At 42.0% G+C, this 13,646-nt stretch overlaps 1 protein-coding gene across 1 annotated transcript in view; it reads left to right on the forward strand.

The window, feature by feature from the left end:
- Positions 1 to 5,644: 5,644 nt before the first annotated feature.
- Positions 5,645 to 13,646, forward strand: part of SPATA31D1 (SPATA31 subfamily D member 1) — a gene marked incomplete at its 5' end in the record, with an annotated part of 88,244 nt that continues 80,242 nt past the window's right edge. Inside the window, 1 exon segment of the mRNA XM_082616792.1 lies at positions 5,645 to 5,698. Within this exon segment, the coding sequence (XP_082472918.1) occupies positions 5,645 to 5,698 (54 nt within the window).

The following is a 13,646-nucleotide window of genomic DNA, read 5'->3' on the forward strand; positions in this document are numbered from 1 at the left end:
AATAGAGACCCTAAGACTAATAAAGCTTTCATTCTTTCCCCGAAGGAAGTGAGACTTGACTAATGGTCTATTGGAATTATCAAAGAGTGTCAAAACCCACTTAATAAGTTCCAGCATGAAATTAGCCAAATTCCCAAAGGCCTTTCTAAAACAATATAGGCAAATAAAAGGTGTTGGGCATGCTGGAAAGAGTGTTAAAACCAGTTACTTGGAAGTGATGAGAAATAAATCTAACTGTAGGCAGGAGGCAATGTTTATGTGTACAGTTAATAACCTTCTTAATGGGACTTCTTGGCTTGGTGATTCCCATATGGGGAGGAAAGTGAGATGTGGAACACAGGGTAGGCGAAGGGCTGTAAGTCAATTCCCAGCACTGTTAGTCAAGGATGGAAATTGCAAAGAGAGAAGCAATGAATTTAAAAGCCCCAGCAAGCAGAGAGAGTGGAAGGAGAGATGAGCTGTTCTAGGGGAGGAGGTGGATGTGGAGTGATTGAGTCTAAGTTGGGCCATCCTCCTAATGGAAGGAAAATCTACTTAGTCCTAAGGACAAGGAGCTCCACCAATTCCCGGAGAGTGATTCCTTTCTGACAGTTCCTTACTAATGACTTAGAAAAGAACATTATTGTTCATAATTCCTCAGGGTGTGTGAAGCCGGAAAGGGGACATATTATAGAAATGTTTTGTTTTTTTAAAAGCAAAAGTAGAGATGCCAACCACAAGGCTCAAATTGAATTTCAGATACCTGTGAAAACACAGCTCTGAGTTTGTATGCAAAGATCTGCGGTACCCAAGGTAACATATGTTTAACTGATATACATTTCCTGAATATTTTACCCATGACTTGCTCTGCAGCAAACTGGCAGCCTGGAGCTCTGCTTACATTCAACCCACATGCAGTGGAGCCGCTTCCTACAAGTGCCCCTACTTCCTGACACTTGAGAGCCATGGAATGGAAGGTGGCTCAGCGGCTGTAGAAGGCCCTGAATAAAAGCATATTCCACTTTCTGCATAACTTTACATAATTAATAGTTGTCCATGCAAACTATTGTTTGCCTTAATTGTTGTTTCAACAGCTGTTTTCATGAAATTGTGAAGCCCGCTGTGTCTAATCCTTTGAGCCCACTATTGATAACAAGAACAGCTCTGAAGCTTGCTCTGGAGGAAGAGTTTGTTCCCTGCCAAGCTGGAAAACCGTCCTGAAGTTACTTGAAAAATAAGGCCCACAGTGGGACTGGTTGTGTAGCTAATCCATTAGGCTTTTCAAAAGAGCCGTGCTCTGTACCCTTATGGCTAAATTGACCCAACAACCAATCAATGCCTTTATTTGCTGCGTGGCTGCCCCTGAAGGGTCTTAGAGCTGGTCCAACTCGTAATCAAAGCCTCCATCAGTACCGGGGCCCTGATGACATAAATGGCCAAACTTTCAACGCGGCTGGCCCCAGTCCAGTCACACCATGTTGGAGATACAAAGAGGCTGTGTTGCACGGTGGAATTCATTTTCTTGTTTACTTCCTTCAGAAACAAGAGCATCATCAGCACGCTCAGTGCATCGGATCAGACCGCCGAGTTGTTGACAGAAGCTTGGCGAGGCTTGCCAGCTTTCCACACGAAATGCTGGCTTTCTTCTCACACACCCCCTACCGTTTGTGTCTCTGCCAATTGTAGCACATCAGAGCGGCCATTGAGATAATGACCGTGAAGTCTCATGATACACTTTGATGAAGTGTAACACTTTTTTAAAGGATTTTTGTCTGTGCCAAAATGATCGAGGCAGCTGACTAAAAATCGCCCCATCAAAATCAAGGCTGATTGATGAACAGCAGGCGGAGGCATGAGCCTCCCCAGAGAAGATGGGGGAGGTTTTGCAGCCAAAGTGTCTTTCTTTCCTTGTCTGTGTGCAGCACAGATTCTTTTTTTTTTTTTTAAGTCATCTTTGTTTCAGATGAATTTATGTCAGTGGCTGATGCTTCAGACTTCAACATTTTTTAATTCTTTTTTTCTATCAACCCCCGGAAGATACAAGGAGTGATTCCTTTCTGACAGTTCCTTACTAATGACTTAGAAAAGAACGTTGTTGTTAATAACTTGATGTTGGTTGGGAAAAGCACACTGGGTATTTCAGGGCAACACAGAAGTTTTCAGTCAGAGGCTGACTCTGGTGTAACGTTCAGGTAAATTCGGATTCTCTAGTTTACCTGGAATTGAGAGTATGATACACAGATGTGGTTCTGAGCCAGTAAAAACCCAAATCAAACCAGTATTAAAAAACAAAATTCAAACAAGTAAATTTTAAAAATCTTATTGGCTTTATTCAAGAATCCATGAATCAGGCAGCATCCAATCTAGCAGATAGAAAGGAGCTCCAAGGAGCTGAACACAGTGAAGGACTTTTGTAGGCAGACGGGAGCAGGAACAAGGACGTTACATGAGCAAGAAGTGGGTTGGCTGTGGCCAGGCCACTTTCCTTTAGGGGATGGCAGGGGTTTGTCAGGCAGGTGACCTCACTAGTGCCGATTAGGTGATTCCTGATTGACTGGTTTAAGATTCCATCTCTGGGAGGGGTCAAAACTGTAATTAAGTCTTGGTTTGGTGATGTGGGGTTAGCATAAGCCACTCCATTTTAGGCCTTCTGTCTTGTTTTTAACACCATTAGCAACGTATAAGAAGACTGTGAGCTGCTTTGGGAGAAAAAGCATGTGTTTAATTTACTGCCCAGTCCATCATGACTGACGTTTATTGAATACCTGCTGTCACCCAGGGCTAGTATCAGGTGACTAAGGTATAAACAGATAGACTTTTCATATGGAGGCCGTGATCTTCACAACTCCATTCCACCACCACCATTTTAGGTAAGGAAACCAAGGTCCAAATGGGGAACCTGAGGTCTGGAGATGTTAAATAACTTAGCCAAGCCCAAAGACTTGGGAAGTGGGGAAGACCTGTGTGCTTGCTCACAAGATGTGTTCTTTCTGCCTCTGCAGTTGACTGCTTCCACTGTATACCTGTTAGAGGTCATTAAACGGTGCTCAGTGGGAGAAGAGGAAGCAATTTGTGGTTGAATTGGTAAAGGCAACAAATAAAATGGATTTACGGTTTGCCATTCTCACCTCTCAGCTTTGCAAGAAGACATGAGCTACATAGCATCCTCTGTTGCCAGTTAACCAACTTATGCTCAGAAACCAGGTTTGAGTGTGAGTGAAGCTGCAGTGAGGTTTTGGCTAACCTCTGTCTGTTTGTAGATTACCTTCTCATTCAAGGTTACAGCACAGGATAGGTCCTATCCTTGGGAGGAAGTGTGGTTGGTGAGCTCTAGGACTTCTCAGAATGTCACAATTCAAGAGACGCCTGTGCTGAAGCAAGTGCAAAAATCACAAGTGCAAAGAGGGTTACAGTTCGGTTACCTTTAGCATCTTTGTTTCTGCTTCTGGAGCAAGAATGTAGTCAGAGTGGAGTGGAGGGCCATAAACTGGGGGAAGAGTGAGAGTAAAGGAAGTCAGGGGTAGGGGAATAATGATAAGAAAACACTTGTTTTGGGCTTCCCTGGTGGCGCAGTGGTTGAGAGTCCATCTGCTGATGCAGGGGACACGGGTTTGTGCCCCGGTCCGGGAAGATCCCACGTGCCGCGGAGCGGCTGGGCCCATGAGCCATGGCCGCTGAGCCTGCGCGTCTGGAGCCTGTGTTCCGCAATGCGAGAGGCCACAGCAGTGAGAGGCCCGCGTACCGCAAAAACAAAACAAAACAAAACAAACACTTGTTTGAATGTGCAAATGAGATTCCCTTGGGCTTCTTTTAAATGTCTTCATACTGTTTCTCTAAGTACAGTCAAATAAAAGATGACCAAAACTCAGACGACAGAACAAAGGCACCGAGCTAACTGTGTGCACACATTACAAGGAGTAAACTGCAGGGTTTCATTACCCTCTTTCCAAAGAAAGCATATTTCAAGAGTTGAGATAGATTCACCCCAGTTTGCACTAGATTTTACTAATTATTTAGACATTAAAAAGAAACAGCACCCCAAATCCAAGTGTCGCAGAGAGTTTTGGCAACCAAATTTGTACACCTGGGCCCTGTGAAAGAAAAAGAACAACAGAGGCTGAGAGAGGGCAGAAGTGGGGGAAGGCCTCTCACTTCACAGAAGCCAGGCAGGAGTTACATATATCCATTTGCACAAGGAATAATGGACCCAGAGGTGTTCAGAGAGTTCTTTCAGCCTTCCTTCTACCAAAGTATGGGCATATTCATTTTATAGCGGGTGAGTATTCTACTGGGAGAGTGGATCACAAACTCATTAGTTCATTTCACATAGAAAGCACTCAGACTCCAAAGGAAGAGGGCTCTAGTCTATTTCTTTCAGGAGCCCTTGAGTGAGAGAGCCACAAAAATCCACCTGATTTTAAAGAAAACGGTCACTATCTGTTTGAGCCCATCCCTCAACGTCACTTTCCTCATTTGTAATATGATGGCTGTATATTCTCTGAAGCCCTCCCAGCTCTAAAAGTGGATAGTTTTGGGATTCATTAAGTACCGACTAATACCTTTCATTTCCACTGAATCTAAGAGGATCTTGAAACTAGTTGAATCAGACAAAATTGACAAATAAAAAGATCTATTTGTTACTTTCAAAAAAGGCTCCACTTCCCAGCCTTTACTCAAGTCAGAGTTTCTCAAAGTGTGGTCTCTGGACCTAGGGTATCAGCATCACCTGAAATGCAAATGATCAAGCCCCTCCTCCACCACTTACTGAATTAGAAACTCTGAAAGTGGGGCTCAGCCATCTGCATTTTAACAAGCCCTCCAGGTGACTTTGATGCTTGCTCAGTTCCCAGGCCACTTGCTCTAGCTGTCCCAGCTGCCTCAAATGACTTTTTTTGAGGTTTATTTGAGACCTAGCTCAAATTTTGCTTTCTTCAAGAAGCCTTTCCAGCATCCCCCAGATGAAATTAAGTTCTCCTTTTCCTACTGTCTTGGAGCATTTCCATTCTACCTTTGTCAAACTTCTTTGCATCTTCTGTAACTGTACGTGTGTTTGTCCATGATGTAGAGCCTGGCAGGGTGTGGTAGACAGCCTCTAAAACGGCCCCCAGTGATCACCATTTGTTTCCCTCCTCTTGAGTGTGAGTTGGTCTAATAAGACTTACTTCTGTAGCAGAAGCGATGGGATGTCAATTCCAAGATAGTTATAAAATGGCTGGCATCCATCTTGGTCATATTCTCTTGCTTATCTTGCCTCCCTCCTTCTCCTCTCACTCCTGTCACTCCTTCTCTCCCTCTTCTTCTTCCTCTCCCTCCTCCTCTCCCTCCTCCTCTCTCTTCCTCCCTCATCACTCCTCCCGCCCAGCCTGACCTCCATGTAAATGTTAGGGAACTGTGCACCGAAACCGCCCGCTCTGGCCAGGCACGAAAATAACCACGTGCATAAACTGTCTCACAACATTAGGTCCCAATAAGGAACACGGAACTGACAAGCTGCCGCAAAAAACAGCCGGAAGAATTCGGGAGGGACCAAAAGGAGGGAGGAGCCGCCAGCTCGTATGTCCTGCCAACCTCCCAGGAACCTTTTACGCTGGAATCCATCTTGACTGGGGCATGCGTGGGCCACCCGGAAGGGCCCTGGGTTGGACCAAATATGGGCACGAGCAAGATGACTGGCCAGAGACAACCTGGAAACCAGCCCATCTCCGTAAAACCTGAGACGGTGAGCTACGAGGCAGAGCAGTTCTCCTGGGTTCCGTTACTCTGCTGCTGCCCACTCCAGCGCCCCTTTTCAGTAAAGTCTTTTGTTTTGTCAGTACATGTGTCTCCTCGGACAGTTCATTTACGAGTGTTAGACAAGAGCCCGCTCTCGGGCCCTGGAAGGGGTCCCCTCCAGTAAAGTAAGCAAGCTCAGGCTATCCTGGGCTGTCCAGCCAGGGAGGCCCTGGAGGATGAGAGGCCACGTGGAGAAGCGCAGAGCCAGCCCTGTGGAAAGGCACCTGTGCGTGAGCTTGTAAGTGGATCCTCCCCTGAGCTGAACTTAGAAGTGACTGCAGCTCCTGCAGACACCTTGGTTTGCCGTCTTGTGAGTGACCTTGAGCTAGAACCACCCAGGTAAGCCTCTTCTCCATTCCTGAGCCAGAGAAACTATGAGGTAATAAGTGGCTAAGTTTTGGAGTAATGTGTTGTGCAGCAATAGATAACTAAAACACAGGACTGGCATGTTTTTGTATTCTCCAAAGTGCATAATGGGATGCTTTGCTTATAATAAGAGTTTGTTATATGACTGTTGGAACCGGAAGAACGTTGCCTTGAGAAATTTTCAGGAGTAGTTGATTTCTAGGTTTGTAAGGGATGTATTCACTGTGGGTCCCAGGGAAAATATGTCTGCATAAGTTATTGGAAAAAAACAAAAGGGGTGGGCGTTAGGGTGGCAGTTAACATGTGATGAGTTTGAGGAAAACACAATTAGGCTTCCAGACAATCTGCGTTTTCCTGCAGTTGTGGTTCTGTAACTGGATGAAGTGAGACTTTTTTTTTTTTTAAATAACCATTTGAAGAGGATTGAGGCCCAACTACTCAAATAAATACCTGCAGTACGATAAAGCCCAGAAGCGCCAAAATGTCAGCCAGAGGCCACTATATGAGGACCAAGTGCAACACTGAAGAGTTTGAGTTTGCATTTAGCTGAGACAAGTATCCAAAGAACTCTGCTTCACATCTATTCTGTCCCCAACTACATACCTTTTTCTCAACATCCTGACATTTATATAATATGTTTTCTTTTTTTTATTGAGGTATAGTGGATTTACAATATTATATAAGTTTCAGGTGTATCAACATAGTGATTCACAACTTTTAAAGGTTATACTCTATTTATAGTTATTATAAAATATTGACTATATTCCCTGTGCAGTATCATATATCCTTGTAGCTTATTTATTTTGTGCATAGTAGTTTGTACCTCTTATTGCCCCGCCCCCCCCAACCATGCCCCTCACCCCTGCCCTCTCCCCACTGGTAACCACTAGTGTGTTCTCTGTATCCTGACATTTATATTTTCTTTTTTTTTCTTTTCCATTATAGTTTATTATAAGATATTGAATAGAGTTCCCTGTGCAATACAGTGGGACCTTATTGTTTATCTATTTATATATATGGTAGTTTGTATCTGCTAATCCCAAACTCCTAATTTATCCCCCCCTTCCCCCTTTGGTAACCATAAGTTTGTTTTCTATGTCTGTGAGTCTGTTTCTGTTTTGTAAATAAGTTGATTTGTATCATATTTTAGATTCCCCATATAAGTGATATCATATGATATTTGTCTTTCTCTGTCTGACTTCACTCAGTATAACAATCTCTAGGTCCATACATGTTGCTGTAAATGGCATTATTTCATTCTTTTTTATGGCCGAATAGTATTCCATTATATATATGCACATTGACATATTTATTTTCTAATCAGCAACTCCCAACTTTGCCTTGAATGATCTTCTGAAAGGAAGAACAACAAATGATGCTGGGATTTGGGAGTAGCTGGAATTCTGTCTTCCTTCTTTTATGCAAAGTACACCTCTTGCCTGGCTCAGTGTCATTCTGATTTCTTTCCCCTTCCTTGTCTGAAGGAGAGCTGAGTGTGCCTGAGAGGAAGGAGAGGAGGTTGAAAACAGGCTGGCAGCCCACCTCTCACACAACCAGAAGCTTGTCCACGGAGTGACGGTCTGCTGTTCACTCTGCCCTTCGGGACTAGGACCCAAAATGCTCCCTGGGTGCTCCTGAATGCTGCTTCTGGCTCCTTCCACCCACCCCCACACACACATAGACACACACACACACACAAGAGTGTAATGCACTCCTTTGAGAAGTCTGCTCTCGGAGAGAATGCAGCCAGCTGGAACCAGCAATGGAACATCCTTCTCTTGGTACTTCAGGACATAATGGAGACTGACCTTCTGGGATACTGACTGCCGACTGGGAGAAGAATGAAGACTTTAATTCAAATGAGCTTGTTTGCACTTTCCTGGAGAAAAATCTTGGCTTGGATGACACCCAGTGTAATGTGGTTTATTTGGTGTAAGTACAAGAATTTTTCTTTTCATTTTCTCATTTCCTGAACTTAGAGCTTTCTTCTTGAGAATTTTTTCTTTCCACTGTTGTTGTCATGTTTGGCCTCATTTTGAAAAGTAAAAAAATATTTAAGAGAAAGGCTTAATTAAGTTTTATATGTTAGCTTGGCTATTGCTTGTGTTACTCAACTAAGGAAATGCCAACTAAAACTATATAACTCTGTGATTCAAGGCACAGCACTTATAGAATAAGTGTCAGACAAAATTGTTTCTCTTATGATCTGAGCTGAGGGGGGGCCCAAACAAGCTTTTTTGAGTTTGGAGGAATTTTGAGGTTGTTGCTTTACAGAAACTATGATCTTGCTGGAAAGATCCTCTGGGCTCAACATGCTGCAATTTCTTCCTTGTTCCTTTCTCCCCATGCCTGCCTCACCCTTCCCAAGAACTTTCCTCTTTGAGGGGCATTGGATAGAAATGGCTGTCTCCTCTCATCCTCTCGAAGGCTCTCCCCACTGAGAGAGGAAATGTGAGATGATGAGAGTCCCCCATCTGCCAGTCCACGTCACTTGGCTGCGAGAATTAGTTGATGAATTTGCTGCTCACATGTGGCCAGTTTCTCGTGTGATCTCAGTGGATCCAAGTTCTACCGCATCTCTGTGGATGCGAGTTAGGTTAGATAACTATTGCTCTGCAAATCTCACTCTCCCCTAGCAGATTTACCTAAGTCTACATTAAAAAAATTTTTTTATTGGGATATAGTTGATTTACGATGTTGTGTTAGTTTCAGGTGTACAGCAAAGTGAATCAGTTATACATATACATATATCCACTCTTTTTTTAGATTCTTTTCCCAGAGAGGCCATTACGAAGTATTGAGTAGAGTTCCCCGTGCTATACAGTAGGTCCTTATTAGTTATTTATTTTATATATAATGGTGTGTATATGTCAATCCCAATCTCCCAGTTTATCCCTGCCCCCCACCTTACCTCCTGGTAATCATAAGTTTGTTTTCTATATCTATAACTCTATTTCTGTCTTGTAGGTAAGTTCATTTGTACCCTTTTTTTAGATTCCACATATAAGTGATATCATATGATATTTGTCTTTCTCAGTCTGACTTACTTCACTTAGTATGATAATCTCCAGGTTCCGTCCATGTTGCTGCAAATGGCATTATTTCATTCCTTTTTATGGTCGAGTAATATTCCATTGTATAAATGTATCACATCTTCTTTATCTATTCTTCTGTCAGTGGACATTTAGGTTGCTTCCATGTCCTAGCTATTGTAAATCGTGCTGCAATGAACATTGGAGTGCATGTATCCTTTCGAATTATGGTCTTCTCCAGGTATATGCCCAGGAGTGGGATTGCTGGATCATATGGTAGCTCTATTTTCAGTTTTTTAAGGAACCTCCATTACATTCCCACCAACAGTGTAGGAGGGTTCCCTTTTCTCCACACCCTCTCTAGCATTTATTATTTGTAAATTTTTTGATGATGGCCGTTCTGACTGGTGTGAGGTGGTACCTCATTGTAGTTTTTTTTTTTTTTTTTTTTCCTGGTATGTGGGCCTCTCACTGTTGTGGCCTCTCCCATTGCAGAGCACAGGCTCTGGACGCACAGGCTCAGCGGCCATGGCTCACGGGCCTAGCTGCTCCGCGGCATGTGGGATGTGGGATCTTCCCGGACCGGGGCACGAACCCGCGTCCCCTGCATCGGCAGGCGGACTCTCAACCACTGTGCCACCAGGGAAGCCCTCTCATTGTAGTTTTGATTTGCATTTCTCTGATAATTAGTGATGTTGAGCACCTTTTCATGTGCTTTTTAGTCATCTGTATGTCTTCTTTGGAGAAATGTCTATTTAGCTCTTCCACCCATTTTTTGATCGGGTTTTTTTTTTATATTAAGCTGCATGAGCTGTTTGTATATTTTGGAGATTAATCCCTTGTTGGTCTAAGTCTACATTTTAAGGGAAGATGTAGAAACCATACTGGACTCTGGTCCAAGTAGTTATTTCTAATACATATCTGTTAGATATTAAAAATAAGTTTGATCCCTCTTCCACTCTTGCGTCCATGTGTCAATTGGCTCAGCAATCAAAGCCTGGACTACAACCAACACCCTCTTTGGCCTTTCCAGCTCTGAGGGCTCATTCTATATCGTCCACCTGCTCATTCTAACCTAACCCCTTCCAACCTTCGTTTGTTTGGTCTTGGAAACACTGAGGTGGGGTCTGTTCTCTCCCGTCCCAAACTTATTTGTGCTGAGGCCACACGATGGTGGTCCACGTTGATGGCACTGAAAGAGCGAGCACGGCCCAACCCTGCTTCCTCCCTCTGTTTATCCTTTTGTCCACTTGGAAGGCATTTGCCAGGGAAGAAAAGCCATGCATTCTTGGTCTAATTTATAGGGCACTGTTAAGCAGATGGCATAAGTGGTTTATTTTTAAGGAGGTTATTACTGGTCACAAAATTTCAAGTCAGCTATTTGCAGGGAACTCTGATGAAGGAGGCCCCTGTTTGTGGCTTCCACCCTCCAGAGCATCTGACAGAGGGCTTACTGTGCTCTTGCACCCAACCACATGTAATCCATTTATAAGACCCCTTTGTGTGAGATGCCGTACCAGAGGAAATTAATGTAGGATATTGCAAACAGCTTTTAAGAATGTCTTTTCTATAGAAGAACTGTGTCGTTCTGAGAGCAAAGTGGGCTTTTTTCCCCCCACATTGTTATGACTTGACATCTCCGATGTGGAGTGTTTCCAGCCAGTTATGATAAGAAAAGGCTGGAATTTTCACTCTTGTGAAAACCACAGCAGAAGAAAGCTATTAGATTATCTATTCTCTTACTCTCCTCCTGTAAATGTAAGTGTGTTTAATTTGGGGTCCAAGTGTGGGGAAGAGAGGTGACAGCACTTAAAAATTAGGGTATGAAAAATTGAAAGTTCAAGATGACAATGGCTAGTCATGCGGACAGCAGAAGATAAACATGTGCCTTACATGAAGGAAGATATTTTCTCATCCAGTAGGAAATTTTAGATTTTTAATTTCTGGGAATGAAAACAAAATTTTTAAATTAAAAACTGACATCAGATGCCAACTTTTGTTTTGTAAGTAGGGCGTTGTGAAGAAAGTAACTACCAACTTCAATTTCCTCATTGCATAAAATAAGGACAATGTGATATAAAGAAAAAGTAAGACATAATCCCATAAAGAACCATTCTTTAATAAAGCAATTTCTATGTAAAATGTCACTATACTGGGCGTTGGGGGTTTTGTTTCTTCCTTTTACAACAGACAGTGAACTTACCCTTACTGCTTGGCTCCAGTTCAAGATCTGGTGCTGTGAACGCTGCTCTGGGCATTGGAGTGCATCAGCTGTGAAGTCAGATGACCTGTGGTCAAGTCTATCCCTTGTCACCAGTGGGTGTGTGACCTTGGGCAAGTTATTTCCCCAACTTTCCATTTTTGCAGGTGTACAATATGGATAAGAGTGATACCTACTCTTCATAAGGCTGTTGGGAGGATTACATGAGGTCAGGGAAAGTGACTGGTGCATAATGAGTGTGCAGCACTAGGCAGCTTTTATCAAAGGACTGACATAGCCCTGTGGACCATTGTGAGGACAGAATACAGAGTTAAAGCAGAGATTTTAAAAGAACTGACATTAGAGGAGCATGATTTTTTGTGTTTTTGCTTATTTGCTAAAGTCACCTGAATTTTAGCTTTTATGCCTATAAGCATACCATTTAGTAAATAAAGAGTAGAAATTTGAAAGAAAAGAAACAATATCTTATGAAGGTAGAGGTGGCCAGTATAGAAAATGGAGTTCATAGAGGCAAAGCTTATTGCTTTTTTTCTTAATTGAAATATAGTTGAGATACCATATTATGTTAGTTTCAGGTGTAGTACATGGTGATTTGACATTTGCATACATTGCAAAATGATCACCAGGATAAGTCTAGTAACCATCTGTCCCAATACAAAGTTATTACAATATTGTTGACCATATTCCTTATGCTATATTTTACATCCCTGTAACTTATTTATTATATAACTGGAGGTTTATACTTCTTAATCCCCTTCACCTGCTTCACCCAACCACCTCTGGCAACCACCGGTTCGTTCTCTGTATCTGTGAGTATGTTTTTGTATTGTTTTGTTTTGTTTGTTTGCTTTGTTTTTCAGATTCCACATATAAGTGAGATCATATGGTATTTGTCTTTCTCTGTCTGACTTATTTCACTTAGCATGGTACCCTCTTGATCCATCCACGTTGTTGCAAATGGCAAGATTTCATTCTATTTTTAATGACTAATATTCCATCGTATTTTCATATACCACAGCTTCTTTATCCATTCATCTACCGATGAACACTTAGGTTGCTTCCATATCTTACATGTTATAAATAATATTGTAATCAACATAGAGGTGTACATATTTTGGGTGCATGTATTTTTTCAAAGTACTGATTTTGTTACCTTTGGGTAAATATCCAGAAGTGAAATCTCTGGCTTGTATGGTAGTTTTATTTTTAGTTTTTTTTAGGAGCCTCTATACTGTTTTACATAGTGGATGCACCAATTTACAATCCCACCAAAGTGCGAAGGTTCCTTTTTCTCCACATCCTTGCCAACGCTGATTATCTATTGTCTTCTTGATGATAGCCATTCTGATAGGTGGTATCTCATTGTGGTTTCGATTTGCATTTCCCTGATGATTAGTGATAGTGAGCATCTTTTCATGTGTCTGTTGGCCATCTGTATGTCTTCTTTGTTTTCCCAGCACCACTTATTGAAGAGACTATCTTTTCTCCATTGTATATTCTTGCCTCCTTTTTTGTAGATTAATTGACCATAGATGTGTGGGTTTATTTCTGGGCTTTCTATCCTGCTCCATTGATCTATATTTCTGTTTTTGTGCCAGTATCACACTGTTTTTATTACTGTAGCTTTGTAGTATAGTCTGAAGTCAGGGAGCCTGATTCCTCCAGCTTTGTTTTTCTTTCTCAAGATTGCTTTGGCTATTTGGAGTCTTTTGTGTTTCCATTACAAATTTAAAAATTTTTGTTCTAGTTCTTTGTAAATGAGATTGTTTCCTTAATTTCTATTATTTCTTCAAATAAGGTCTCTGCCCTTTTTTTCTTTCTCTCTTCTCCTTCTGGGACCCCAGTAATGTAGATGTTTACTTGATGGTGTCCCCAAGTTCTCTTAAACTATCCTCATTAAAAAAAAAAAAAAACATTTTTTTTTCTTTTTCCTGTTTAGCTTGGGTGATTGCCACTACTCTGTCTTCCAGATTGCTGATCTGTTCCTCTGTATCATCTAATCTACTGTTGATTTTTTTCTTTCTACAGTATTGCTTATTTTAGTTATTGTATTCTTTGGTTCTGTTTGTTTCTTCTTTATATTTTCTAACTTTGTTGGAATTCTCACTGTGTTCATCCATTCTTCTGCCAAGTTCATTGGACATCTTTATGATCATTACCTTGAACTCATATTGGATAGATTGCTTGTCTCCACCTTGTTCAGTTCTTTTTCTGAGGTCATGTCTTGTTCCTTTGTTTGGGACATATTCCTCTGTCTCCTCATTTTGCCCAATTCT

Source organism: Mesoplodon mirus (assembly GCF_964341445.2).
Source record: "Mesoplodon mirus genome assembly, chromosome: 1".
Lineage (NCBI taxonomy): Eukaryota > Metazoa > Chordata > Mammalia > Artiodactyla > Ziphiidae > Mesoplodon > Mesoplodon mirus.